The sequence below is a fragment of the Dermatophagoides pteronyssinus genome, unplaced genomic scaffold (genome assembly GCF_027571235.1).
Source record: "Dermatophagoides pteronyssinus isolate colony J.1.1.1.1 unplaced genomic scaffold, Derpt_VIB-CSIC_2022.12 sq0003, whole genome shotgun sequence".
Lineage (NCBI taxonomy): Eukaryota > Metazoa > Arthropoda > Arachnida > Sarcoptiformes > Pyroglyphidae > Dermatophagoides > Dermatophagoides pteronyssinus.
The window spans coordinates 162,389-189,324 of NW_027461527.1; the positions used below are offsets into that span (position 1 = coordinate 162,389).

The following is a 26,936-nucleotide window of genomic DNA, read 5'->3' on the forward strand; positions in this document are numbered from 1 at the left end:
AATGTTTGATGTTTTTTGAAACACGGCATGCGCACGCATTAAACATTCGAATTGATACATTCATAAACAATGGTTCATAAACAGTTTCATTGTCAATCGATTTTTGCTTTTTGTTTTTTTTTGCATTTTGAATTTTGTTTTTGATTATGGCAAATGATCAAATTAATCAAATTGTCATTATTGATAATGGTGCACATACGATGAAAGTTGGTTTACATACCGATACAATACCAAGGTAATGATTGTGTTTTCACTTTTTGATTTTGTTCAATTCTGATTGATTTGTTTGTTTGTTTGTTTTTTCAAGGATAATACCAAATTGTATAACAAAAGTAAAAAATGAAAAACGTCGACCATTTATCGGTGATCAAATGGAAGAATGTAAAGATTATTCGGGAATGTTTTACATTTTACCATTTAATCGTGGTTATCTAATTAATTGGGATATACAACGACAGATTTGGGATTATGTTTTTCGTATTGTGTTAAAACTACAACCAGACAACAAAAATCGTTATTCGCATACGGGTATCCTGATCACAGAGCCAGTATATAATTTTCCCGAAATTCGACAAACAATGATCAGAATTTTATTTGAAGAATATGGTTTTGGTAAAGTATTGATTACATCAGCACCACAATTGGCTGCATTTCATTATGAAAATGATAAAGATATTGAAAAAAATACATCAAATTGTCGAAAAGATCCATCCTGTTGCCTTGTACTTGATTCAGGGTATTCATTCAGTCATATTGTACCGTTTGTTGATGGCCATAAATTGTTGACTCATACAAAACGTGTTAATGTCGGTGGAAAAGCATTGACTAATCATCTGAAAGAAATTCTTTCCTATAGACAAATCAATGTATTGGATGAGACATATGTTGTTAATCAGATGAAAGAAGATTGTTGTTTTGTATCAATGGATTTTTGGCATGATTTGGAGTTGGCATCGAAAAAATCCGGCAAAGATAACCCGATTGTAAGAGATTATATCCTTCCGGATTATATTGTCTATAAACGTGGATTTGTTTATGATCCGATCAAACATAGCGATATTAATACATCGGATTATCAATTGATTCGAATGAATAATGAACGTTTTCAGGTGCCTGAAATTCTATTCCATCCAAGTGATATTAATATGGATCAGATTGGTATTGTTGAAACAATCATCTATTCATTGAATGAATTTCATCCGGCATTTCGATTAATGTCGTCCAAACAGGCCATCGATAATGGTGGTAATAATGGGTCAAATGATACGATTAATACTGGTAGTGGAGGTGGTGGCCGTGAACGTCCGGAAAATCTAAAAGATATTGATAGTGAAGAAGAGGATGATGAAGATGAAGAAGAAGTAGCTGATGATGATGATGATAACGACGATGATCAAGATGGAGAAGTGGAAAAAGATAATAATGGTAATGAAAAAAAAGAGGAAAATGGCCGAGATGGAAATGTACGACCATCGGATGCTAAGCAACCACGATTATCACAAGTTCAATATACTAATGGTTCGAATGAACAATCAATGAATGGCCTTGAAATGTATGATGATGAAAATATTCGTGCCCGATTATACGCTAATATTCTATTGATTGGTGGAAATTGTCGTTTTGCCAATTTTCGTGATCGTGTCTATAATGATTTGCGTGGCTTTGTTCCCGATCTAATCGATATTCATGTATATCAACCATCAAACCCTATAACCTATGCATGGCAAGGTGGTCGTATTCTTTGCCATCAAAATGAAGGATTAAAGAATAATAATAATAAAATTAAAAATAATAATGATCATCATCAAAGTGTTTATGATCGATATGCTTTATCACGACAACAATATCAACAATATGGCCTAAATTATTGTTTAGAAAAATTGACAAATCATCGTCTAATAGGTAATCAATTTAATCAATAAATTTTCCTTTTCATATCGATACATACAAACACACACACACATGCATTGTACATACAAGATTTTTTTTGATCATAACATAATCAGAATAATAATAATGAAACAGAATACAAACACACGCAATTCGATATAGAAATATTAAATTGTTTTTTTGTTTTGTTTAAAAGGCGAATTGTTTGACCAATTGATTGATTGATTAATTAAAATTATTATTGGATCCACACATGCACACAATAAGTGCTTTGTATACAGAACATTAATAATGAAAAATAAAATTAAACAAAAAAGAAAAAAAAGTTAGAGAAAAAAAATTCAGCAAATTCAAACAGAGGTCGATCCTATTGATGAGATTCCTAAAGAATTGCTTCAGATGACCTATTAGAGTGTGTAAATGAAAAAATGTGCACAATCAAAGATGATGATGATCATGATAATTAATGATGGTTTTTTTGTGTTTGTAGGTGTGTGTGTGTGTGTTAAGTGTTCATAAATTAAGATTTTTCCCATAAATAAAATTATGAATAAACATCTTTCGTGTTAAATGATAGAGAGGGAGAGAGAATTCATCATTTCAATGTAGGTCTATTCATTGATAATTGGAATGATAAGTTTGCGTTAGATTTGTTGTTTCACTAGCAGAAGGTGGTGGTGGCATAGGAATCACTGGACGTTGATCATTCCAAGGATCTGATGATGGTGAATGACCACCAATACCTGGTTGGCTAGTGACCGGTTGTTGTGAGCTACCGATGGCATTATTAGCGGTCAATTTAGTGGTTTCACTGGAATCTGCACCCCATGGGGATTGTTCATTAGTTGTTTGATTAGTATCGTTATCTTCTTTAAGATCATCCTAGCAACAATAAAAAAAATGAAATGGTTAATTCAATTCAAATTTCAACAGAAAAGTTAATTGAATTTGTCATCATTACCGCATTGAAAGTAAAATCATCGGATGATTGTTTTGGTGCAAAACGACCACAACAAAAATTGAAACAACAACAACAACAACAGCAACAACAATAACACCCGGTTATAATACCACAACCAAGTATCAATGCTTTACACCATCCTGATGTAAGTAGATAATAGGCTCCAAGATTTTCTTCGCCCAAATGTTCAGCCAAATATAAGCCCATTGATCCATAATTGTCATACAATTTACGTTTATTTTCATCCGATAGAATGGAATGTGCACGATTTATATCTTTGAATTTTTCGGCTGCTTCTGGATTATTTGGATTTTTATCCGGATGATATTTCAATGCCAACTATATTTGTGATCGAACGTGGTGAAATCAATCATTTTATTAGACAATCGTATTCAATATGCTTACCTTGCGATAGGTACGTTTAATTTCTTCGGGTGTAGATGTTTTTTCGATACCTAATATAATGTACAATGAATCACCGGTTGCACTAATAGTCAAAAAAACAAACAAATTAATCAGTCATTTTTATTTTAAAAAATATTCAATTAAGGGAATTAAGCTAATCTTACGATAAACGACGCGATTGAGTGTTGGCCGCATTGCTCGATGCCATCTTTATTTATTACTGAATGGATTATTTTTGGCAAAAAAAAAGAAAATCAATTGAAATGATGAACCAAATTCAATCCAAACAACAACAAAAAAAAGTTAATCAATTTTTTAATTACAAATTTATCTCTATTTCTCTCTCAATTGAAATATTTTATCATTAATTGTGTATGAAGGGGGAGAGAGAGAAAGAGATTGTTTCAATTTGTAATATTTTACTCAATGGATGGCTGAACCGATGATTTTTCTTTTCTTTCAATCTTGCTTTGCTGGCCTTATCAGACAAACACACAAAGTGATTGGGAAAGATACTCACTCGATATTTAGCTAAATATATCGAGTAAACAACCCAAAAAAAAGCCGATGCGCAGATACAGACAAACAAAGTGAGAGAGAGAGAGAGAGAGAGAGAGAGAGAGAGATACTGAATTCGACCGTTAGAATTGAAACTGCTTTGATAATTTCACTATATAAAACAAGAGTCTGGAAAGTATACCAGAATTGAGAAATACAAAAAAAGGATCGGTGAAAAAAAATATCCCGAAACACCAAACCGAAAAAAGCGAATAAATATAACGGAAGAGGAGAAAAAATTCCATCCATCCAAACTTTGATTGTTTTTGATCGACTATTGTGTATCACTTTCCAAGCCAATCGGGTTGATTTTGCCGTAAGCATCACATGTCTTTTTTTAGGGTTGATTTCATCCGAATTGTGTTTTCGACGAATTTTGATCAATTTTTTTTTTTTGAATGCAAACATGTCCGGTTTTATCGAAATTGATATATCGGAAAATTCAAAAGATCCATGTAAACATATGCTTATTGATTATTTTCGTTGTTTAAAAGGTGGTCAAAATGACAAAGAAACAAAGAAAAAATGTTTCCATTTTGGTAGTGATTATCTGGATTGTAAAACTGATCCTAAAAATCTTCGTTTAGTAAAAACACGACCAAAATCATAATGATATTATCGAAAAAATGTTTAATAATTAAATAAAATATTAAAATTGATTGATTGAAATAGAATTTAATATTATTTTCGGTTTATTGTTTCTGTGAATAATGATTGCATTTGATTGTAACGTTGTCGATCAACAATCGATACTGATGGTCGAACTTTATTCAATGCTGCATTGAAATGTTCGAAATTCAATATTAAATCCTTGTCGAATGGAAGAATTCCATCGATTTTCTGTCGTAATGCATTCAGGCTAGCTTCACGAATTAATGCTGATAGATCGGCACCTGTAAAACCATCTAATCTTGGATCACTGGCCAATTGTTCTAGATCAACATCCGATGCAATCGGTGGTTTTGTTTTGTTCTATTGAATTAAAAATCAATATTGACTGTGGAAAAAATTCATTGTTGTTACCTTAGTCATTGTGCATAAAATTTCGAATCGATCTTTAGCGGTTGGAAATCCAACATGAAGAATTTTATCAAATCTTCCAGGACGTAAAATGGCTGGATCAAGAATATCTGGACGATTAGTAGCGGCCAATAAGAAACAATCACGAGATTCTAGACCATCCATTTCGGTGAGTAATTGATTGACAACACGTGATGTAACATTCGATGACTAAAATTGATAAACAATAAAAATTGGACATTAAAATTAGACATAAACATCATTACAAAAGGCTTACATCGGATGAATCTGTTCTTCGTGGACATAGAGCATCGATTTCATCGAAAAAAATGACACATGGTTTTGAACAACGTGCACGATTAAAAACAGAACGAACGGCACGTTCCGATTCACCAACATACATATTCAAAAGTTCAGGTCCTTTGACCGAAATAAAATTTATGCCCGATTCATTGGCAATCGCTTTGGCCAGCAATGTTTTACCACAACCCGGTGGACCACATAATAAAATACCGACCGATAATGAAAGGCCAAGTTTTTCAACATCACATGCAAAACGAACCGGAGCCAAAATGGATAATTGTAGCTCTTGACGAATATCAGATAATGCACCGACATCACTCCAGGTGACATCCGGTACTGTAGCAAAACCTTCACGTTTCGATGACGGCTGTACACGTTTTAATGCACCATCAAAATCACACATTTCAATCTGAAAATTTGTTTCATCAATTTGTCCGATAGTTATTGTTGGTGTTGATGATGGATTCATAAATCGTTCCAATGCTAAAATGGCTGCTTCACGAATTAAACTTTTTAGATCGGCACCAACATATCCAGGTGTACGATGAGCAAGACTTTGGAAATCAAAATTCGAATCCACTTTAATGTTTCGAAATAAAACCCGTATAATTTCAAGTCTGGATTTTTCATCCGGTATGCCTAAGGCAATTTCACGATCAAATCTTCCGGCACGACGAAGTGCTGGATCTAATGAATCCGGACGATTTGTAGCACCAATCACCATCACACCATGACCTGATCCATCACTAGCCGATAATTCATCCATACAGGTAATAACTTGTGTAACAATTCTTCGTTCCATTTCACGAGCCGCATTCTCACGTTTCGGTGTGATGGCATCGATTTCATCGATAAACAATAAACACGGTTTTAGTTCTTTTGCCAAGGCAAACAATTGTCGAATTTTTTCTTCCGATTCACCAGAAATACCAGCAACAATTTCTGTTGCACCACATCGAAGATAGGCAATTTGTAAATCATTAGCTAATGCTTCGACCAACAATGATTTACCAACACCTGGTGGTCCGTGTAACAGAAAACCACGTGGTGCATCTACACCTAATTTTCGATATAAATCTTGATTATGAATATGAAATACTAATCTTTGAATATCTTCGATCACATCGTCAAGACCGCCAAAATCTTCAAAACGAACTTTTGGTTCAACAAGATATCGCTGTCGTAAAGCGGCTTGTTTGACTAATGTTGATTCGATGTCACGTTCGATTTTCTCCTCGATTCGAGAACGTTTCGAACTTGTGGAAGAAGATGCTGCAGCATTTGAAAAGTTGGACCGTTGTACATCGATATTTGTTCGTTTTCCTTTATCATCGGAATTTTTTCCCACATCATTATTGTACAATTGATTAAGAGTATTGTTTACATGATTTGTGCTTTGCACTATTTGAGGTTGTTGTTGTTGTTGTTGTTGATCATCACAAATATCATCGTCATTATCGCTAGCATCTTCAATATCAAAATCATTGACAATTTTATCAATACATTTTTGTACAGAACGTTTCAATACAAGACGTTTTTTACGTCCATATTCGGGACATGTTCGTTGAAGATTGGCTAAAATTGATTCAACATCGGTGATTGTTTCCGTTTCTAATATCTATGAATTCGTTATTTGAATTAATTTTTTTCGCTTGAATAAAATTTTCAAAAAAAAATACCTTATAAATTCTTGAATAAAGTTTATTATCATCTTGAAACAATGAAGATGGATTTTTTGATTGTTCTTTAGTTCGTTTCATTGTTTTGAATTGAATTGAATGTCAATTGCCAAACGTGAATCACGTGTTTATCAAATGTTCGCCTATATCGACATCAGTATGATGCGACCATGTGATCAGTGTGCGTTCTGCCGAACAACATGGCTAATACAATCGGTGGCTCAAAATTATTCATTCCAAAACCTCCGGCTAAAGGAAGTTTTCCATTGGATCATTATGGTGAATGTAAACATATTATGGAACAATATACCGATTGTTTACGTCGAACAAATTCAAAAGTAACCGCTAAATGTCAAACACTTGCTCGCCAATATCTTGAATGTCGTATGGAAAAAGATTTGATGGCAAAAGAAGATTTTAAATATTTAGGTTTCGATGCTAATGATGATGATGATGGTGATCAAAAAAAATCCAAATCTCAAAACTAATTACAACCATGTCTAATACGAATAATAATAATAATAAAGATAATGATGATGACAAAAAAATTAATTATATTACTTATAGTGAACATCGTCGATTATTAAAAAAAATTGATAATCGTATTATTGATGCATGTAAAAATGATTGTTTATTAGCTAATTTAGTACCAATATTATCTGCTTGTCCGAATCCAGATATTAAATATAATCAAATGATTATTGATCATATTGATTGTCGTAATTCAATGAATCGATCAATACCAATTTCGATTCGATCGTTTGATAATCGTATCTATGAAGTTTTTCTACGAAAAATGTCCACAACAAATTCTATATCGTTGAATGTAATACGTCATTCAATTGAACGTGATCTATCATTTCAATATCAGATACAATCCAATCAACAAGGTCGTCATATACGAAAGTTTTTTCGAAAAATCAATTGGAAACGATTATGGCAACAATATGATCTAATCATAATTGATCAACATTCATCGAATCGAATCGATCTAAGTAAGAATTCAAATGAACAATTTGAATTGCCCGATAATTGTTGTATGGAATTTATTCGTAAATCTTTTAAACATTGAATTTGTAATAAAATATTTGATTTTTTTCTGATTCCTAAATGATTTCATTGCACGAATTTGGTACTGTTTTTTCTTGATGAAAGAATCGGTGATTAATCGAATGATTGTTTTTGGTTATCAATTACATTAATGAACCACCCATATATAGGTGTGCCGATGTATTTCAATTGGTTAGAATGTCCGGCTTTTATCATTTCAGATGATAATATTGCCATTGTGTATCAATATGATCAAAACATCAGATACCGGAAGGTTCTGGGTTCAAGTCCCAGCATCGGCGAATGCCATTTTTTTTTTTTTTTGTCGAATTCTTTTTTCATGTTTTTTTTAGATAAAAGATAGTAAACGCAAGTTTGAACGAATCGATGATTGATTATGATTAAGAGAAAAATTTGTCAACCTAACCTAACTGAACTATGAATCATAGTCACAAGTCATCAACCTAACCTCACTGAACTATGAATTTAAGCTAAATGACAATTTTACTTATAAATTTGATAAAAGGAAAAAACGATGAATAAATGTTTATTTGAAAAAAAAATTAAACAAGAAAGAGAAAAAAAACAAAATCATTTTGCAAAGAAAAGAAATTGCACAAATGAATAATCAGTCATGATCAATGTATAGAAACACAGTTATATTAATAAAAAAAATCAGTGATAAAATTATTGATCTAAACCAGACCAGATTTTTAATCGACACCTCCATATGTTTCAGAACCTTCAATAGCTTTGATAAGTTTATCACGTAGATCTGTATATGATTCGTAACAAGGTAAATCCAATCGATTGAAACTAAAGAGAAAAAAAATAATTAATGATAAAAATATAGATTAATAATTCATTTGTCATCAACCATACCATGTATGAGAACGAGGTAGATTTTGTGAATTTCCCCATTTTTCTATGGTAAACAATTGAGGACCATTACTGCCATATAGTTCTTTGAAACCATTCATTGGTACTCGTGATGTACCGGTAACAAATTGTAATAAACGTGATCGCATTTCATTGTTGAACGATAAAACAACCTATCAATCAATCAATCAATCAATGAGGAATGAATTCAAAATGATTGCGAATCCTAAACTTACCCTCCAAAACCATTGTATAACAATATGATTAAGATGATAACCACCTTTATAAACGGTATTATGTTTCCAATCTTTTACATCAACATTACCGATACCACACATTAATAATTCCAATTCATTTTCATCAAACATTTTAATCAAATTTTTCGGTATTAATTCATGAAAACCTTCAAGAAATGAATCCATTTGTGGTTTGACACGTGAAACAAAACGCCAATCAATCACTAAACTATTAGTTAAACAAGAAATTAATAATAATTTTGAGTAACAATTTGAAAATAAAATTGACATACTCAATATATTCTTGTTTGTTTTCATTTGTCACCGGTATTTGTGCACCATTCGGTTTTAGTTCTTTTTCTTCGACAACATCGAAAAATTTTTCATCAATCGAAAAATTCAAATATAATTCACTGGGATCATTTTCAAGAATATATTTCAATGAATTATAATATTCAGTATCAACACTTTCCATATCTTTTAATGTGATTGGTTTTTCCAACATCATCTTATAGAATGGTCGTATAAAAAAGGCATCCAATAATTTGCCATGATAGATTGCCATACCGGCAACACGTCCAATAAATTTAAAATATGCTAAATGTAATTCATTACAAAGACCTGAAAATGGTCGTATCTGTAACGTATATTTATCGGTTGAACTATATTCAAAAAGGCCATAATATGGATTGAACATTTCTTTAGATAACAGATAAAACCATTCACGACTAGGACCACCATAATCAAGTACATCTTCATTGTCGAATTCGATCCACAGTTTTGCTTTCAGATAATCAACTCTTGATACATTACTGATAATACGAAATGAATCTTCCAATATGGAATTACGTCGTACACGAATCTCAAATTTATTCGGTCCATTCGGTTTGGTAAGCGAATTTTGTAAATGTTCATATTTTTTCTTATAATCACGTGAATAGGCAATCGGTGGCCCTGAAATACTGGGCATATCGATACGTGGATCTTCCCATTGAGTTGTTTTCGTATCTGGCCGGAAAAAAAACGAAAAAACAAATTAAACGATTGACAATATTTGGTCAAACACTTACTGTGATTGATGAAAAAGATTCGTCCATCACGATGTACACGTTCTTCCCAACCGGCTGGTAATGGACCTAAATCATCGATAATCGAATGTTTAAAATCGAATGATGTATGTTTGCCATGATGATGATGATGATGATGATGATGTTTTCCTGAATTATTCGATTGGTTATGATCATTATGATGATGATGATGATGTTGACGATTATGAAGAGCGGACATTAATGATGATGATGACGATTGAGATGATGCGGGTGGTGGTGGTGGAGGGGGACTTGGTTCACCCGTTCTAGGATCAATCCATGTTGTTGATTTATTATTATGATCGATAAAAAAAATACGACCATTAACATGAACTTGTTGCGTCCAACCGGGAGGTAATGGTCCAAGTTGTTGTTGTTGTTCATCTTCATTTTGATCATTATCATCATTATTATCATTGGTATCATTTGTATTGTTTGCTGCTTCAGTCGATATAGAATTCGAACGTCTGTTTGTTGTTGAATTGTCGATATGATTGGTGGTCAATGATGTTTGTTCAGTTTGATGATTATGATGATGATGATGCTGTTTGGAATGATTATGATTATTATTGAATATAATATTTAAAAAAGAAAATCGTCTTTTTTTTCTATTCTGATTATTATTTGTGGTGATTGTATCAATTGAAGAACCAATTGAATCAAATGATAATTGTCGACTAGAACCAGGTAAAGATTGGATATCAACATTATTATTATTATTATTATGATTCATATTCGGATTAATCAAACGAATAGTGGCTATATTAGCCGTGTCCATTATTGTTGTTGTTGTCGTCGTAGTCGTGGTTGTATCGATTGATGATAATTCCATTTTGTACGGTACAACACATAAACATAAGTATCAAAGTTCCAGTGCAAACAAAGCAACAAGTTAATGTATTTAAAAAAAAAAATCATATAACTGACAACAACCGAGACACACAATTAAGAATAATGATGATGATAATTTTGGATAAGCAACAAGTATTTTTTTTGTTAGACAAATAAATATAAAAATTGATTGTTTTAAAGTATAAAATTTAATTGGATCTTTCCGCTATCTGTTATTTTGCTGATTAGAAAAAAAAATAATAATATCTCTCGAGTGAATCGGATCAAAGTTCCAGTAACAACAACAACAAAATATTAGAAAAAAGTAAAAGTAATCACAAAGTAACAGCACAATAGGTTACCACCACGACACATACAATATCTGTTGTTGTTATTGTCATTAATTTTCTCATATCTCTCTCTATCACTATCTCTATATCTGTTTCTTTCAAATTTTTTTCCCATAATCTTTCCAAAACAACTTTCCCTCTATATTTGTAATTGTCTGTTATTTGATTGTGTCACAAAATTTATAATATAAAGGAGAAAGAGAGAGAGAAACGAAAATTTGTCATCCTTTTTTTGTCAATCCTTCCTTCATAGAGGAAAGTTTTTGCGAATTAATCATCATCATCACATTATGACAATAATGCACAACAACAACACCACTACATCAACAAATAAACTTAACCAACAAGGATAACAAAAGAGAGAGAGAAAGGAGATATATGATATGATAGAGGATATTCAGGTGTATGGAGTTTTCAACAAAAAAAAATGAAAGGAAATAAACAATGTCGTCATTGGAAAAAATCAAATTGATTTGATTATCAAATCTATTATGTGTGTAGTGATTTTTTATAATAAAAAAAAATTTCAACTTTTTCCATTCAATAATGAAAAGGAAAATATCGACAATAAAACAACAAACGATTGGATTGAAGCAAAACAAAACAAAAAAATATTCTGTTGAATCATCTAAATCGACATAATCTCCTTGAATCAAAAAAAAGATTATTGTCTGTTTTTTTTGGCAGAAAACAAAATTTTCATTTTTTCTGCCAACGTCATTGCCTAATCTAACTGCCTTTTTGTTGTGAATTGAGAAAATGATTTTTTTTAAAAACAAACTTACATGATGATCATCTGTTGATGTTGTGGTTGATGGTGCTGAATTAGGTCGATTAGAATTACCAGAATTCAATGAACTCTGCACGTGCCGAAAATAAATTTTATTTAAAAAAATAAATAAATCAAATCGACAATCATCAAATACCTGATTTGTAGAATAATCATTTGAACAATGATGTTCATCATCATCATCATCATCATCATCATTAACATTATGGCCATCATCATTTGATGATAATGATGATTGTGATGGTAATGATTGATCCATACTACTACCAACATGAAAACGACGATAAAATGCTTGTTGTTGTTTTGTGGCAGTATTTGTTGTTGATGTTTGTTGATTTTCTTGATGATCATTATGATTGGATGATGATGATGATGATATTGATGGTGTATTTAGTGAATTAGATGTAGAACATTCAGATGATAAGGGTCCATTATTATTATGGCTGAAAAAAGATAATGAAAATGAATATAGTAAACTTGCAAATAACTAAAACCAAAACACCAACTAACCTAATGGATGGTCGTTCCCATTGTGTAGTTCGAGTATTATGATTTACATAATAAGTACGACCATTTGTATCTTGACGTTCTTCCCATCCATTTGGTAAATCTTCTTGACTACCTGTCGATCGATTATGATGATCAACATTTGTAGTTCTTGGTTCGTTAAGCATTTCCCAACCATTTTGCTATAAACAAACAAACAAAGATTAAATTAAATGAAATTTTTTACAATAACATCATTGAACATACATTATCAATATCATCGATTGTTTCTTCACCATCATCATCATCCAATGTAGATATGAATGATGATGTTGTTGTTGAAGTTGGTGGTGTATCAATATAAGCATGATATATTTCAAGATGTCCACGAACTTTAGATTTTTGACTTCTTTGTTGTAATGTATATTGTTTTGGTTCAATAATTGTATCTTTTATTTCAGTAGGAATATTATTATTCAATAAAAGATCAACTTTACCAAGAAAATCATCACGTGTAAGACGATTTTCATCAAAAACTTCTAACAATATTTGATGACTAGATGGTATTAAACGAATAATAAATTCTTCATTCCAACATGGATTCAATGTTTTCTTTTTAGTTTTTGTATATAATGAATCAATAACAGTACGATCAGATTTTCTTAATAAATCAATACGAACATATGGATCAGAAGCACCGAATATATCTTTTTTAGCTAAATTATGACCACTATGAATTTTTAATCGTAATAATTTACAATTATCTTCATCATTATCGGTATTATTCAAGTGCTACAAAACAGAAAATTTGATTAGAAAATTGAACCAAAATATTCAAAATTTACGAAACTTACCAATGGCTGACAACCATGAATCCTTCTGGAAAGAATAAGATTTTTATTACGATTATTATTATTATTGCCATGATTATCGGTGATAATTGTAGGATTCGATGATGAGCAACTTGTTGATGGTGGATTCATGTTTTTTGTTTTGTTTTGTTTTGGTTTATCACATGGAATAATTTGTTTATTTATTGCATTTAAATTATTGATTGATTTGAATAAATATTACTCAATCGATTTTGTGTGTTTGATTTTTGATTTTTTTTATCACAACAAACACATTTACAGATGATTGCTACTACGTTTTTATTTTTATTGATGATTAGATTTTTAATGAAATAACAACAAAAAAAAGGCGTCATACACTTATCATAATTGAAAGAAATAAGAGAAAAACAAAACAAAACAAAAAAAATTGTTGCATTCAATGGAAGGATTATCATCTTACATTATTCATTTATATTTAACCAGGAATTGTTATGGCTACCTTTTGTTTTTTTTTCAATAAATAATGAGCAATCAACATGTGACACATACACAATATTGCTGTTTACTTGCTCTAAATCAAAAGAAACAAAACGATGACTTTGAAATTAATAATAAAAATTTCTGGAATCCTGGTTAATGATGATGAAATCAATATTGATGATGATGTTAATGATGACCTCACTCATTGACGACAACATTTTTTTTGTTGTTCTGGTTTCCACCATAAATGATTGAAAACAACAAACTTAATTTCAATGTTTTTTTTGCATCGTATTTGTCGTCGATGTCCACAACACACACACACACAATTAATTTGGGAAAACAAAAATTGATAGCCGTTTAAACTACATAATAAGAGAAAGATAGATAGGTAAAGAGAAACTAGTCGATTTCAAATTTCAATGAGGAAAGGATGAAGAAGAAAACTTGCCAACCTTCGAGTCGTAAGTTATGTTGGAAAATAAAAGTGTCGTCGTATCATTTTTTCTTGTGGCTTCGTGAATCGAAATTTGATTTCTGTCAATCAATCGATCGATTTGATTATCATTTTTAAGATTGATGACTTGACTTAATCATTCATATATTGATAATTGAAAATTTTTTTTATTAAAATGTAAACACACTATCCGAATTTCGATGAAACCAAAACAATAATAATAATAATAATAAAAACAGACGATTTACACTTGACAACCAAAATCCTTTTTCGTGCCATTAGATGGCGTTTATGTTTCAAAAAGAATTATTCGAATATTCTGACCAACAAAAGATTCGAAAAGAATTTTTTTCCCCACTCAAATTCGTGGTTTTTCAAACATTTTTTTTTTTGTTTGTTTTTTGTTTCGAAAATAATTATTGTAATAAGTTTTTTATTTTTTTTTTTTATAAACAACAACAATTTTATAAATGGACAAACGACGACAATGATGATGACCGCGGTAATTCTCACCGGGACCATTAGAAATCCGTTATGAATGAAAATGAAAATGAAAACAAAGTATCCACTCTACTGGGTAAAAGTATCCACCAAAAAAAAACGGGTAAACTTTACTTTACTTTATGAAATAATAATAATAATTGCAATTTTGGTTTATTTTTCTTGTTTATTTCTCAACCAACACAGAACGAAAAAAAAAAAGTTTTGTTAGATCATCATGATCATTCATCATAACTCATAACTGGTCAGTTTGACATTCATTTTCGGGTCGGTATGGTTGGTTGTAATTCGATATTGTTTGGACTGCAGCAGTTCAACCCAACAAAAAAGAAAAATACACCCCTTCTCAGTGTTTTGATGAAAATATTTTATTTTGTTCTTCTTTTCGGGTAAAAAAAAAAGAAAATAAAACCGGATACAGCCATCATTCGATGATCATTCATGTCCGGTAGCAGTATGAAATAACAGGAAAAAAAAACGAAAAGATTCCTTTGAGACAAACCGAAAATTTTGACATGACTGAATTTCAGAAAGCCGACAAACAAACAACCAAACAAACATTGCCCAAAAAAACGAAACGGATGTTTTCCATCCATACATCACATCACAAAAGACAAATGTAAGTCTGGATTTTGTTAAATAAAAAAATATTGAAAATGCTTACTTTTTCATTTGAAATCGAAAATTTAGAAATGGATCTCTCTCTCCCCAAAATTTCCATCTGATAAGATCAACATCGTACATGTAAAAAAAATATAGAAACATGTAGATCTTATCTTATCATCACTCCCCTTTAGGCAATAATCATGTTATTATTAAATAATTAATCAACCATAAGACAACTCCTATATCATCATCATCATCATCAATGCCTTTTCACTGGTTGCATCGATCAAACAACAACAACAAAAAAAAAATTCATTGCTTTTTCGAAGGTCGATAATCCAAATGTAATTCATTTTGAAATGGATGAAACAAGCCAACCAGTCATACAACAATAACAAGACAGATGGCCAATGGATTCGAATGATGTTTGAATATTATGATGATCGTTTATGATGATTTTGTTGTTGATGATCGATTCATTGGTATCATTGTATATGACATGTAAGCAAACGAACGGACATAATATATACATAAAAACCGCAGCCAAAAAAAAATTCACATAAATTTGATTGAATTTGTTTTGTGTATGTGTATAGAAAGCTAATATTTTTCTTTCTCTTTCTTTTGTTTGAAATCCGATATGAACTGACGGATTTTTGCAAAAACATAAACATTGAATGATTGTGCTGCAAATATACATACATAGAACAGTTGTTGTTGGATCTTATTTTAATGATGATCATTTTTTTTCTGTTGTTGAAAATATTTGAGGTTTTTTCTTCTTCTTTTTTTTTGGCACAATAATAAATAACCGATTACAATATTTGCCAATGTTCTATGTTCCATTATTATCATCGATTCCTTATATGATGATGATGAAAAGAATATTCTCTCTAATGTTTTTTCCTTCTTTTTTTCCCCGAAAAAATAAGCTTTTAATGAGACAGCCAGAATATAGAGAGAGAGAGGATTACCCCTGCACACAAACACAGAATGTCAATGTTTACTCATTGGATCATCATCATCATCATCAATGGAATTCAGCTGGTGACAGATTCTTTTTCTTTTTTTTATATTTCAAATGAATAATATGATGATGATGATGATGATGATGAATAATCGGCTAAAAAAGAAATTATGATTATAATTATGATTATTATTACGTTTTGGACTTTCCATTATGATTTTTTGTTGTTGTTGTTTTCGATTCTCAATTAGCCAAGGTAATGAATCGAAATCGGATTCAAATCATAATGATGATGATGATGTTTGTTTGTTTCATTTGAGAATTTTGACTGAAAAAGAAATAAGCCGATTGTTGTTGTTGTTGTTGTTTTTTTTAGAAAAATGTGACCAAAAAACAACAACAAACTTTGGAAATGGAAATGGTTGAAAAAATATCCACATCATCATCATTATTATGATGTTGGTGAATTTTCGTTGTTGTCGTCTTCGAATAATTTATGAAATGACAAATTTTTGTTGTTTTTGTTGCGTTTCATCACATTTTGAAAGTAGGATGAATATATGAAATGAATTTGCAGCTGATATACAGAATCTAAGTAATAAATTTTCCTTTTCATTCAGAAAGTTTGTTGTTGTTGTTTAGCAGCCAGAATCCTTAACACATATGATGATGATGATAATAATAGGATTATAACCGTTAATCATTTATACGGAGGTTTTATTTTTTTGTGGTACTTTTTTTTCGTCGATCGGTTGGTAGAAAATTTTCTCCATTTTTTTTAGATGATGATGTCACCTTGGAATTGAATCAGAGAAAAAAAACGAGACGACCATAGATGATGATGGTGAACAAAACAAAACAAAACGAAACGAGCAATTCCGGATGGTATGAATCTCAATCTTCTGGAACGAAAAAAGTAGAAAAAGAAATTTAACAATAAAAAAGGGGAAAAAAATGAATGAGGCAAACTTGCAACGATGAATCGTGGAAAAGATTTGGGAAATGAGAGCGTTTTTTTTTCGGCCATGTAACTAAATCTCATTCGAATGCTTTTAGTTTGATTAAAACATTCATTCATTCAATATCATCATCAAAAACATTCAATGTTTGCAAATAACACACAATCGACCAAAAAAAAATAGTCCGAAAAAGCAATTGTTGTTTTTTTTTGTTTCGATATTGCATCTTTGGTTACGGGCAAACAAATTCCGGTCTTCAAATTTTTTTTTTCATCAAAAGAGAGAGAGAGAGAGAAAAAAAATACCCGATTTTTGTTTTCATTCGAATTGTCTTGAATTTCAAGAAATTCGAATCGATTGGAAAAAAATATCGATTGTATCGAATATCGAATCACAAACGGATAGAATATATTCGAATTCGAATTCGAATGTTTTTTGTTTTTGTTTGAGATTTGTTGTGATGCTTGATTTATTTTATATATGAACAATAAAATGGTTTTTGGTGATAATTATTTTTTTGTTTTTGTTCATTGAAAAACAACTATAATGAGTGACCGGCATAGAGAAGAAAGAATTTATGCTAATTGAAGAAAAAAAAAAATAAAATGGAAACAATCATTAATTCCATGAAAGGCAACAACGACGAAAACAAAAACCGCTAAAATCAGTTTTGTCCGTCGAATCATCATCATCATGATGATAATAATGATGATAGTGTCCCAAACGTATCATAAAATGTTTATTACCCGTTATAGTTTGTCGTAATAATAATAATCTATGCGATAATATAGCGGACATGTTATGGTTGACACCATTATTTTTTAGCCCATAAATTGAAAAATCAGAACTATTTTGAAAACAAATCTTTCTTTCTTTTTTTTTCGTTATTGACCGAAACAAAAAAAGAGAATCTTGTCATCATTCTACGATTCTTTAACATTATCATCGCTTCACATCGTCGACATAAAGTTTTTTGTTTTTTTTTCTCTCTTCTGTTTGATTATCCCGATCCTGTCTGTTCTGTATCTTTTCTCAACAAAAACATCCCTCCGGCGGCTGTTGAAAAAATATCGTTTTTTTTGGTACGTTTGTTTGCCCAGTACCAAATATCCACTGTATGATGGAGCATTCCAAATAACGATACCACCGATAGGGAACAACATTTTTAAATGCAACGAGCAAACCAAACCACCATTGAAACCGTAACATAGTGAGCAACCAGATACTTGACAAGTATATTCTCTCTCTCTCTCTCTCTCTCTCTCTCTCTCTCTCTCGTTTTTAGTCTCCCATCGTCTTGCTTCGTCATTCATCGTCCGTTCGCCATATTCTATTATTATTGGGTTGACAATAATGCTGACTGACAAGATACATGATTTTCGCATTAACGACATAACAGAAACAAAACAAAAAAAATTCTCTATCAGGCTGGTTTTTTGGACTGACTTGAGGACTTGAACACCCGAAAATTTATATATATTTTCCCGTTCATCATCATCATTGAAAAAAAACTATTAAACTAAAAGTAGAAATGTGATTCAATCATCAACAAACACTGTATAACCGAATAGTAAGATGTGTAATATTATTATCCCATACGGACCAAACAGAAAAAAAAACATTCATCATCATGTAACCGAGAGAGAGAGAGAGAAAGAGAAACAATAATGGGGGCGATGGACGAATCTTTGAACCGTATCGTTACGGTTCGTGGCATACCATATCATCATATATATGAACCGTACGACCCTGAATATCAACTTTACGGTATGGACTGACTATTATAACATTTTGATGCCCAATTTTCATTTATGTTCCAAATATATACGAATTTCTATATATTTCAAGGTAAATGCTTTTCCTCTCCAGTCATCTTTTGAAAAAAATTCTGTTTTTTTTTCATTTTGTCATTGTTGTTAGAATGATTAGATTATTTGCACGAAGAATATTTCGAATGAAAAATAACCTTTGCGAAAAAAAAGAATTCAATTACCGATTCACTATGAAAAAAATATTGTAGACAATGAATGAATTTTTTTTGGCAAATCCAACAACAAGACAAGATACAATGTTGCTAAAGTATCCAGTTTCAAACATCCAAATTGAAAATGTCATCATCATCATCATCATCATCAAACACAAAAGTGTAGAAAAACCGAGATTTTTGTTTTTCCCCTAAACAAAACTTGAACAACAACAATCGGGAAAAAAAGTAGCAAATTAAATTAAGTGTGAATGATGTATATGGTATGGTATAGTACTCGATTTATAGCGATGATGATAATAATCACATTGAACAATGACAATGACATTGGCGGATCATTGAACGAAAATATTGACTGGATTAGTGAAACGAACGAACGATTCTAAAATTGAATATGTGTGTGTGTCTATGGCACTCAGCAAGAGATATCTGCATATTGTTTGTAGTTGGTGATCCAGAAACAAACATCTGCAAACATGCTCGGCCTATCTTTTTTCTTTCTTTCTCTGCCTGTTTTGTTTTGTTTGTTTGTTTTTGCTAATTTTCTTTTCTTTTTTTCTCATTTTTCTAAATTTAAATCACAATCATGATTGATTCATTATCATCACTAACTGGCCTATTGGAGAGGTCATAGGTTAATATGCGAAACCAATCAAATTCGTTTCGATCCGATTCCATTTTGGCAAATTCACCAACACAAAGCGATTCTGGCGTGTCGAAAATCGTGTTTTTTTTTGTTTTTGTTTATTTGTTTATCATCATTGTATGCGTGTCATCATCATCATCATTTATTGATCATTGATCACGAGCAATTCTTTTTTCTTTTTGGGTTTCGGGCGTATGTTAAATGGATCGTCATATCAGAAGGCATGCGTTTTTAAAACAACCACTAAAACACAAATCACCTTTCACCTTGATCATCAATTGCAAAAAACAAGATGAAAAAAAATATTGAAAGATAAAGCGATTTCGATCAATCGACCTTTATGTATGTTTATTTAGCTTTTTATCTTTGGTTTTTTTTTCTCATATATTCTGTTATAGTATGGCAATAATCATTTGGGCTGGCCAATATTATCATCATATATCATATCAAAACGATGATGGGCAACAAAAAAAAATGATTTATGATTATTGCCGGTGAATCCCATTAGCTATATCGTAATTCAATTCCGTATAGATAATATGTTGTTGTTTTTTTTGTTTACCCGAAGCGAATGTCTTTTTTTTTGTGAAAAAAATAATTTCTTTTCGATTCGAATAGATGAAGATTCCATTTTTTTTTTGACATAGTCGAACAGGTCAATCATCATTATTCATAAGTCGTGTGTGGACGACAATGATGATGATCACAAATTCACAAAATGAATGAATGACACACACCGAGAGAGAGACAAACAAGCTAAATTTTTTTTTATTCAAGTCGATCCATTATTTATGAGGATTCGGTTTTATTTTGGTTCAGTTCCTGTATTATATAATGCCAGACCACAAGAGAGAGAGAGAAAAGATAATTCCATTTTTATTCATTCACTACCTGCTGGCATTTACCTGGTTTGATTCCCTATAGATAACCTAACAATTTTTCTTTTCTGTTTATTCATTCATTGATTGTTTATGCAGTCCAAAAAAGAAAAGAAAAAAACGCCAACAGAATATTTTAAACCACGAGATCCACATTTTTTTGTTCCAGAATATTACCAAACACACACAGTCAACGATTAATTAATCTGTCAACCGAACGAGCGAGCGAGAGAAAAAAAAACAAAACCAAACAAAAAGAATAGAAACAACAATTGTACGCCCGACTAATTTAGCCTTAAACGCGCTAAAGTCACCCACAAAACAATCAAAGAATAAATGAATGTCAATTGAGCATGGATGATAGAATTTTGTTGAGAGAGAGAGAGAGAGAGAGAGAAAGATGAAATAATGAGATAATTGTCACTTATTATCATGATTGCCTCCTGGTTTTGGGACCCTGCATGGAATTGGAAAATTCATATATCCACAACCAAAAAAAACGACAAACCCTTGGTTGTTGTTAATCTTTAATCCATTCGAGTGTAGAAAATTAATTGTGATTGTTTAACGTATTGCATTCAAGATGAGCTTGAAACTCGACAACATTGTTGCAAATGACAATCCAGAATAGCAAAAAAATAAAAAAGAAAAGAAGAGAATGTTGAGCGTTTCATAATGAAGCCAATTAATCATTGACCACTAAAAAAACAAAACAAAACAAAATAATAATAAAAAAACTGGCCATTGTAAAACCACAACCCGGGTATTATTAATAATAATCAAACATAGTTTTTATTACCCGTGAAAACAAAACAAAAAAAAACTATATATTTGGACGCCCATCTTTCACACTCAGAATTGCAACAAAAAAAAATATCCGATTTTACCCGAAACAACTAAAAAAAATTGCCCGAAGATATTTTGGACATTTTTTTTCACCCGATTGTATTGGTGAACATCAATATTTTATGAAAATGAAACAAAATTAATTGCGTCTGGCCATTGTTTGTTGTTTGTCCAATATATTCAAATTACATTGTAATCAAACAACAGCAAACTCACATTTTTAGCATGTCAAATGAAGAAAAAAAAAAGTCATTCGATGTTTTTTTTTTCTATTTGGTTGGTGTGTTTGCGTGATTCCAGCACATTTGTCAGCCAAACACACACACACACAAACAACCTATGGCTTGTTGTTGTTGTTGTTGGATTCCTTTTTTTGTTCCATCATCAACTCGTGACAATCAACCATGGACATGATGAAGATGGAATTGAAATTTTCTTCTTTTTTGGGTTTTTTTTGCGAATTTTCAATTTTTTCTCAATTTTGGCTTTTTTTATGGTGCCAATCATGTCACGCTATAATGATAACATCCGTTTTTTTTAAAAAAAAAACAGTAAATTTTACAAAAAAAAAAAATGAAAAACAAACAAGATTTTTTCTTTCTTTTTCATATATGGAACACACAAGATATCAAAAATTCAGGTTTATCATATTCCTGGAATTTTTTTTTTTTTTTTTTTGTTCATTCAGTTGAATGATTCGAATATATTTGAAACCCCAATGTATGTGTTCATCATAAGGGGGGGGAAGGCAAGAGCGAAACAGGCATACACACACAGAATATTTCGAAACAATTTCAATGCATTAAGTATGCATGAATTGGCTTTTCGGCTCGCTCCTTCTTCTTCTTATTTTCAGTTACATAAAACAGAAATGAATGAAATTCTGGAATTGCAGAATTTTCAATCTGTCCATATATTTAATGCATACATACATAGTGAGTGAGTGAGTGAGGGAGAGAGAGAGACTATGCGTTTTTATCCAACAATGATGATGATGATTATTTGCAATTTATAAAATATTTATCCGCATAAAAAAAAACCAGCATATCCTCTATCCATGGATCATCAATGAAGATATTATATTTAGTTCAGTTCTTTCTTTCTGGGCAAACATAACTTGTATCAAGCACACACATTGATGACTGACTGAATGACTGAAAGACAAACATTGAAAGTAAAATGTGTAATGGTTTGCAAATGCAAACAATAATGCTTATAAGCAAAAAAATGATGATGATGGAAAGAAGAAAAAGTTTTCCTTTCCTTTCCATCATGATCTGGATTTTTTTCTTTTTTCTTTTTTGGCTTATCATTTTAGTCAAGTTTTTTTGCTTTGCTTTGTTTTCATTCATTCATTCATTAGAGTTATGAATGATGATGATGATTCTTTTTCTCGAAAATCACGATCAAAATCAATCGATTTTTTCTATTCTTTTTTCGCTTTTCGAGATTGGATATGCCAACCTGTCAAATTCGTGTGTGATATATCATTATTGCTGTTGAATAGTTGGATGTTGTTGTTGGCAATAAATTATCAATTAGAATATGGATGCGACACACGCGTTTCCGGCCAATCGAATGGATGGTTGACCATTCAAAAAGTTTTCAAAAATAATATGGACAATGGCGACCATCATTATCAAGGTCAACGAAATGTTTCATGCGCAAAAGGCATTAGACCGCAAAATGAATTGATCCAAGAATTTTTTTTTCTTTGGAAAAATCAATTTTTTTGAGATTCGATAATTAAAAATTTTCAGAAAAACAAAAAATGATTCAACTAAATCCGGATAAATTTGTTTTTTGTTTTTCGCTTTAAACCGATCAAATTGATTAATTTTAACAACAACGACAACAACAACAACATGCACGTGATTATTTCATTTTTTTTTTATTATTTTCACTAATCACACACCATTTGAAATGTGCCAATGGCAGATATTATCATCATCAAAATTCTCTAGATTTCAAGTTTTTTTTCAAACCAAAATAAAAAGTGACTATTTCGACTATTGGATTCGCCAGAGAAAAAAAAATCCAATTATCCTAATGGATCGACCACCATCACCACCACCAGCGACCACACCAAATGTCGAAATAGATTCGAATGTTTGTTTCGAATGTTTGAATTTTTTCACACCTTTTTTCCCCACAATGTATGTTTGTGTTATGACCGAAAGAAACAACAAAAAAAAAGGTAATCACATGGCGTTGGAATGATTGACAGTTGGGCGTTATTGATTTTGTCGTTTGTTATGATGATTCCAGCAAAACAAAAACAAAACAAAAAAAAAGTTTTCCATTTCCCGATCTACAAACACAAACAAACAAGGAGGTGTGCTTGCTTGGTTGTTGCAAAGTAGCAAATCTGACTTTTTTTTTGCTTCCAAATGATGATGATGATTTGATTGATTTGAAGCTGATGGTTATCATTATTTTTTGATTTGATTTGATCCACATGATTCAATGGGTGTATTATTGATTCAATGGATGGATGTTTTCTGCAAAAAAAAACATCTGGCATTATTACCCACACACTTACCTAAAACTAGGAATTAAACTTACTTACTTTGGTTTTGGTTTTTTGGAAAATAAAAATATGGCCAACTCCGAGTGGATTAAATTCTTTTCATTTTCTATTTCAACATTGGTGGCCCATGTTTAGTGGAAATCTTTTTTTTTTTTTTTTTGCTTCAAATCCACTCTTATCGTCACTTACTTACTAACCAGATATGGCATTTCTCACGTTTTTTTTTCTGCTACAAAATACAAAAAAAAGAAAAGATTATACCTGTTTTTCACTGACCAGCTTAGCAATGTTGATAATTAGTTTGAAGAAAAAAAAATTTCAATTTTAGAATTTGCTTTCAAAAATCACATTCAGAAAATCATTACATCATTGTGAGCCATGTGCAAACATTGAATTTTTGTATCCACATCAGTCAATCAGGCATCAATCAATCAATCAATCAATCCATCCATTCATCCATCCATTCATTCATCCATCAATTTGTGTTCTGCGTATTTTTTTTCTTCAAAATCGAAGAAAAAAAATTTGGAAGCCATTAACGAATCGAAAAGAATAAAGACATTATGGTGATGCTTAAACACCAGTGAACACACACAGCAGAGGTCATGAGGTCGAACCGGAATCTTTAATAGACCAGCCACCTATCTTTCTTTCTGAATGTTTTTTTTGTTTTGTTTTGTTTTGCTTGCTTGTTTGTTCGCAGATATCCATTATTATTATGATGATGATGTTGATGTTCGAGAAACGAAAAAAACGAAACGAAACGAAAAAGCCAGAACATCCCGATTTGACACATAGGCTTTTAAAAAACATTTTTTGTTTTTCAATTTTAAAATATATATTTCTTTCGTTCGCTTTCGTTTTATTTTTTTTTCAATCCACATTTTCTCAGTATACAGTGTAGTCAGGCTGTCAGGCTTTCAAGGCAATCATCATCATGATGTTTATTAGCCAAAAAAACTGATGATGATGATGGTCTGGGATCACATCGAAGGAATCGTCGTATTGAATGGATAAAAATGGATTCAAGAACGAAAACTTCACAACAACAACAACAACGAAAAAAAGGCGGAGGATGATGTTCTCCTTCTTTCATTTATCAAAAAAAACATTCTGATTTTACAAAATATACAAGTTGCCGAATACATTGATTGACATACACAGCCATACATCAGATGAAATATGGATGACAACAACAACAACAACAACAACATTTGGTAAGATATCAGCAGCAAGCATGCAAGCAAGCAACCAAAGAATTTATTGGCTTTAATGGACTTTTATAAGTGAAAGGCGCTCATATGATCATGATGATGATGATGATGATGATGATGATGGAAGAAATGGAAATGGAAAATTTGATGGCACGCAATTCATTTTTCTAACCGTTTCATTTCTGTTTTTTTGTTGGTTGGTTCGTGCCATCGGCAGATCGGTTCCGTTTTGTTTTTGTTTTTGTTTTTGTTGTTGGCCGAAATTCGTAGATTCATTTCGAAATAATAACTACGGAAGGAAATCGTAAGGTCATGCTAATGGAACTGAGTGAATTTTAGTTTTAGAAAACAAAAAAAAAAACTTAATTTTCAATGGTTTTTTTTTCATTCATTTCTGATCAATGGTGGAATGATTTATCGATTGTATCGATAATAATCGATAGTAGTCGTCCTTGTCGTTGTCGTCGTAGTCGAATGTTTGAATCCGGATCCTATATTTTTCAATCGATGTCATTCATTTTTAGGCAGAAAGAATTTTGCTGATTCTGCGGAAAAAAATTGTAAGTTTTTTTTTGAATAAAAAAAATGTAAATATCAATAAGCGAGAAAAAAGAAATTTATTTTTCTGGGTGAAAAACAAAAACAAACAAAAACAAAAAAACGATCAAGATATGATTGGTGGACACAAGTTAAATAAATATAATGTCCATGTCGATGACGATGATAAACATCAAGGAAAAACAAACGATGATGATGGTTACCTTGATTGATTGAAATGATTGGCATGCCATTTGGATTACATTATTGGATGATTTGTGAAGAAAGAAAATTGTTTCATAATTGTTATCGATGCTGTATGGTATGTGTGTGTTTTATCATTGATTTTTGATCGCTTACGGCCAACAACAACAACAGCAGCCGATACAAATCATTCATAAACGAAACAAGAGAGAAATCTTAATGGAAAATATTTGGTGTGGATGACATCCAGAAAAAAAACAAACACACGATATTCTTATCGAATAACACCATTAAACTATGACCTTTTTTTGTTTCGTCATTGATCCTAAAGTAAGGTGTCCACCAAATTTTTTTTTCCTTCCTAAATTCTTCAATGTGTTCAATATGGACAATCAAAAATATTTCAAGTTTTCTGTGTTTGTTTGATGTTAAATATGCGCCGCATCCATTTAAATGTCAACCAACCAAACAAACAAAAAATTATCTAAACATGAAATCGTATGTTGTTTCGCAGGCCAGGAAAATGGCCATCAATTCAATTCATCATATCAAAAATGATATTATTTTGGGCAATCTGTAATGTTTGATTGATTCCAACAAAAAAAAATCCAAAAATCATAAAGCCAATTAGCCAATTTTTCTACATTAAGATTTACATCAGCAATATTTATTTATTTATTTGGTCAAACAAACAAACAAACAAACAACTGCCTACTATCTATCTATCTATCTATTGAATCTAGTCGAAATAAAGGCGATAACAGGGGT

The 26,936-nt window shown here is 31.2% G+C and overlaps 5 protein-coding genes, 4 long non-coding RNA genes and 1 other non-coding gene across 10 annotated transcripts; 5 read left to right on the top strand and 5 right to left on the bottom strand.

Annotated features, from left to right (window-relative positions):
* The first annotated feature begins 82 nt into the window (after positions 1-82).
* LOC113791423 (actin-related protein 6-like) lies at positions 83-4,488 on the top strand. The gene is made up of 2 exons (XM_027341205.2): positions 83-235; positions 308-4,488. The coding sequence occupies exons 1-2, from the start codon at positions 147-149 to the stop codon at positions 1,920-1,922; spliced, it is 1,704 nt and encodes a 567-aa protein (XP_027197006.2). The 5' UTR covers positions 83-146; the 3' UTR covers positions 1,923-4,488.
* Positions 1,897-3,762, bottom strand: Csp (Cysteine string protein). Its single transcript, XM_027341206.2, has 5 exons — positions 3,680-3,762; positions 3,421-3,476; positions 3,257-3,338; positions 2,852-3,190; positions 1,897-2,772 (listed from the first exon to the last, which is right to left on the bottom strand). Exons 2-5 carry the CDS (start codon positions 3,462-3,464, stop codon positions 2,506-2,508), a joined length of 732 nt encoding a protein of 243 aa, XP_027197007.2. The 5' UTR covers positions 3,465-3,476; positions 3,680-3,762; the 3' UTR covers positions 1,897-2,505.
* On the bottom strand, positions 4,470-6,954 carry smid (nuclear valosin-containing protein-like smid). Its single transcript, XM_027341204.2, has 4 exons — positions 6,817-6,954; positions 5,112-6,755; positions 4,838-5,044; positions 4,470-4,786 (listed from the first exon to the last, which is right to left on the bottom strand). The coding sequence occupies exons 1-4, from the start codon at positions 6,895-6,897 to the stop codon at positions 4,496-4,498; spliced, it is 2,223 nt and encodes a 740-aa protein (XP_027197005.2). The 5' UTR covers positions 6,898-6,954; the 3' UTR covers positions 4,470-4,495.
* A 62-nt stretch (positions 6,955-7,016) lies between these two features.
* On the top strand, positions 7,017-7,368 carry LOC113791425 (cytochrome c oxidase assembly protein COX19). Its single transcript, XM_027341207.2, has one exon. The coding sequence runs from the start codon at positions 7,017-7,019 to the stop codon at positions 7,302-7,304; it is 288 nt and encodes a 95-aa protein (XP_027197008.1). The 3' UTR covers positions 7,305-7,368.
* A 672-nt stretch (positions 7,369-8,040) lies between these two features.
* Positions 8,041-8,168, top strand: TRNAK-UUU (transfer RNA lysine (anticodon UUU)). The gene is made up of 2 exons: positions 8,041-8,078; positions 8,133-8,168. It is a non-coding gene; the product is annotated as a tRNA-Lys (tRNA).
* A 213-nt stretch (positions 8,169-8,381) lies between these two features.
* On the bottom strand, positions 8,382-13,687 carry Nedd4 (E3 ubiquitin-protein ligase Nedd4). Its single transcript, XM_027341015.2, has 10 exons — positions 13,381-13,687; positions 12,794-13,318; positions 12,551-12,729; positions 12,177-12,483; positions 12,036-12,110; positions 10,052-10,613; positions 9,275-9,989; positions 8,982-9,210; positions 8,749-8,918; positions 8,382-8,682 (listed from the first exon to the last, which is right to left on the bottom strand). Exons 1-10 carry the CDS (start codon positions 13,507-13,509, stop codon positions 8,580-8,582), a joined length of 2,994 nt encoding a protein of 997 aa, XP_027196816.2. The 5' UTR covers positions 13,510-13,687; the 3' UTR covers positions 8,382-8,579.
* A 952-nt stretch (positions 13,688-14,639) lies between these two features.
* On the top strand, positions 14,640-15,977 carry LOC142646331 (uncharacterized). Its single transcript, XR_012847282.1, has 3 exons — positions 14,640-14,900; positions 14,984-15,416; positions 15,488-15,977. It is a non-coding gene; the product is annotated as an uncharacterized LOC142646331 (long non-coding RNA).
* On the bottom strand, positions 15,568-17,646 carry LOC142646332 (uncharacterized). The gene is made up of 3 exons (XR_012847283.1): positions 17,344-17,646; positions 16,567-17,272; positions 15,568-16,379 (listed from the first exon to the last, which is right to left on the bottom strand). It is a non-coding gene; the product is annotated as an uncharacterized LOC142646332 (long non-coding RNA).
* A 140-nt stretch (positions 17,647-17,786) lies between these two features.
* Positions 17,787-21,681, top strand: LOC142646379 (uncharacterized). The gene is made up of 3 exons (XR_012847336.1): positions 17,787-19,177; positions 19,250-20,301; positions 20,358-21,681. It is a non-coding gene; the product is annotated as an uncharacterized LOC142646379 (long non-coding RNA).
* Positions 21,682-23,602: 1,921 nt separating this feature from the next.
* Positions 23,603-25,431, bottom strand: LOC142646396 (uncharacterized). The gene is made up of 3 exons (XR_012847348.1): positions 24,579-25,431; positions 24,253-24,492; positions 23,603-24,184 (listed from the first exon to the last, which is right to left on the bottom strand). It is a non-coding gene; the product is annotated as an uncharacterized LOC142646396 (long non-coding RNA).
* Between the last annotated feature and the right edge of the window lie 1,505 nt (positions 25,432-26,936).

Bases quoted from the DNA above. Each gene is read 5' to 3' on its own strand.
- LOC113791423 (XM_027341205.2), top strand. From the start codon at position 147: ATGGCAAATGATCAAATTAATCAAATTGTCATTATTGATAATGGTGCA. The intron at 236-307 runs GTAATGATTGTG...TGTTTTTTCAAG, and splicing joins CATACCGATACAATACCAAG to GATAATACCAAATTGTATAA.
- Csp (XM_027341206.2), bottom strand. From the start codon at position 3,464: ATGGCATCGAGCAATGCGGCCAACACTCAATCGCGTCGTTTATC. The intron at 3,191-3,256 runs GTAAGCATATTG...TCACAAATATAG, and splicing joins TTAAACGTACCTATCGCAAG to TTGGCATTGAAATATCATCC. The intron at 2,773-2,851 runs GTAATGATGACA...TATTGTTGCTAG, and splicing joins ATGATTTTACTTTCAATGCG to GATGATCTTAAAGAAGATAA.
- smid (XM_027341204.2), bottom strand. From the start codon at position 6,897: ATGAAACGAACTAAAGAACAATCAAAAAATCCATCTTCATTGTTTCAA. The intron at 6,756-6,816 runs GTATTTTTTTTT...ACGAATTCATAG, and splicing joins TTTATTCAAGAATTTATAAG to ATATTAGAAACGGAAACAAT. The intron at 4,787-4,837 runs GTAACAACAATG...TTAATTCAATAG, and splicing joins TTTTATGCACAATGACTAAG to AACAAAACAAAACCACCGAT.
- LOC113791425 (XM_027341207.2), top strand. From the start codon at position 7,017: ATGGCTAATACAATCGGTGGCTCAAAATTATTCATTCCAAAACCTCCG.
- Nedd4 (XM_027341015.2), bottom strand. From the start codon at position 13,509: ATGAATCCACCATCAACAAGTTGCTCATCATCGAATCCTACAATTATC. The intron at 9,990-10,051 runs GTAAGTGTTTGA...TTTTCCGGCCAG, and splicing joins AATCTTTTTCATCAATCACA to ATACGAAAACAACTCAATGG. The intron at 8,919-8,981 runs GTAAGTTTAGGA...ATTGATTGATAG, and splicing joins TTATACAATGGTTTTGGAGG to GTTGTTTTATCGTTCAACAA.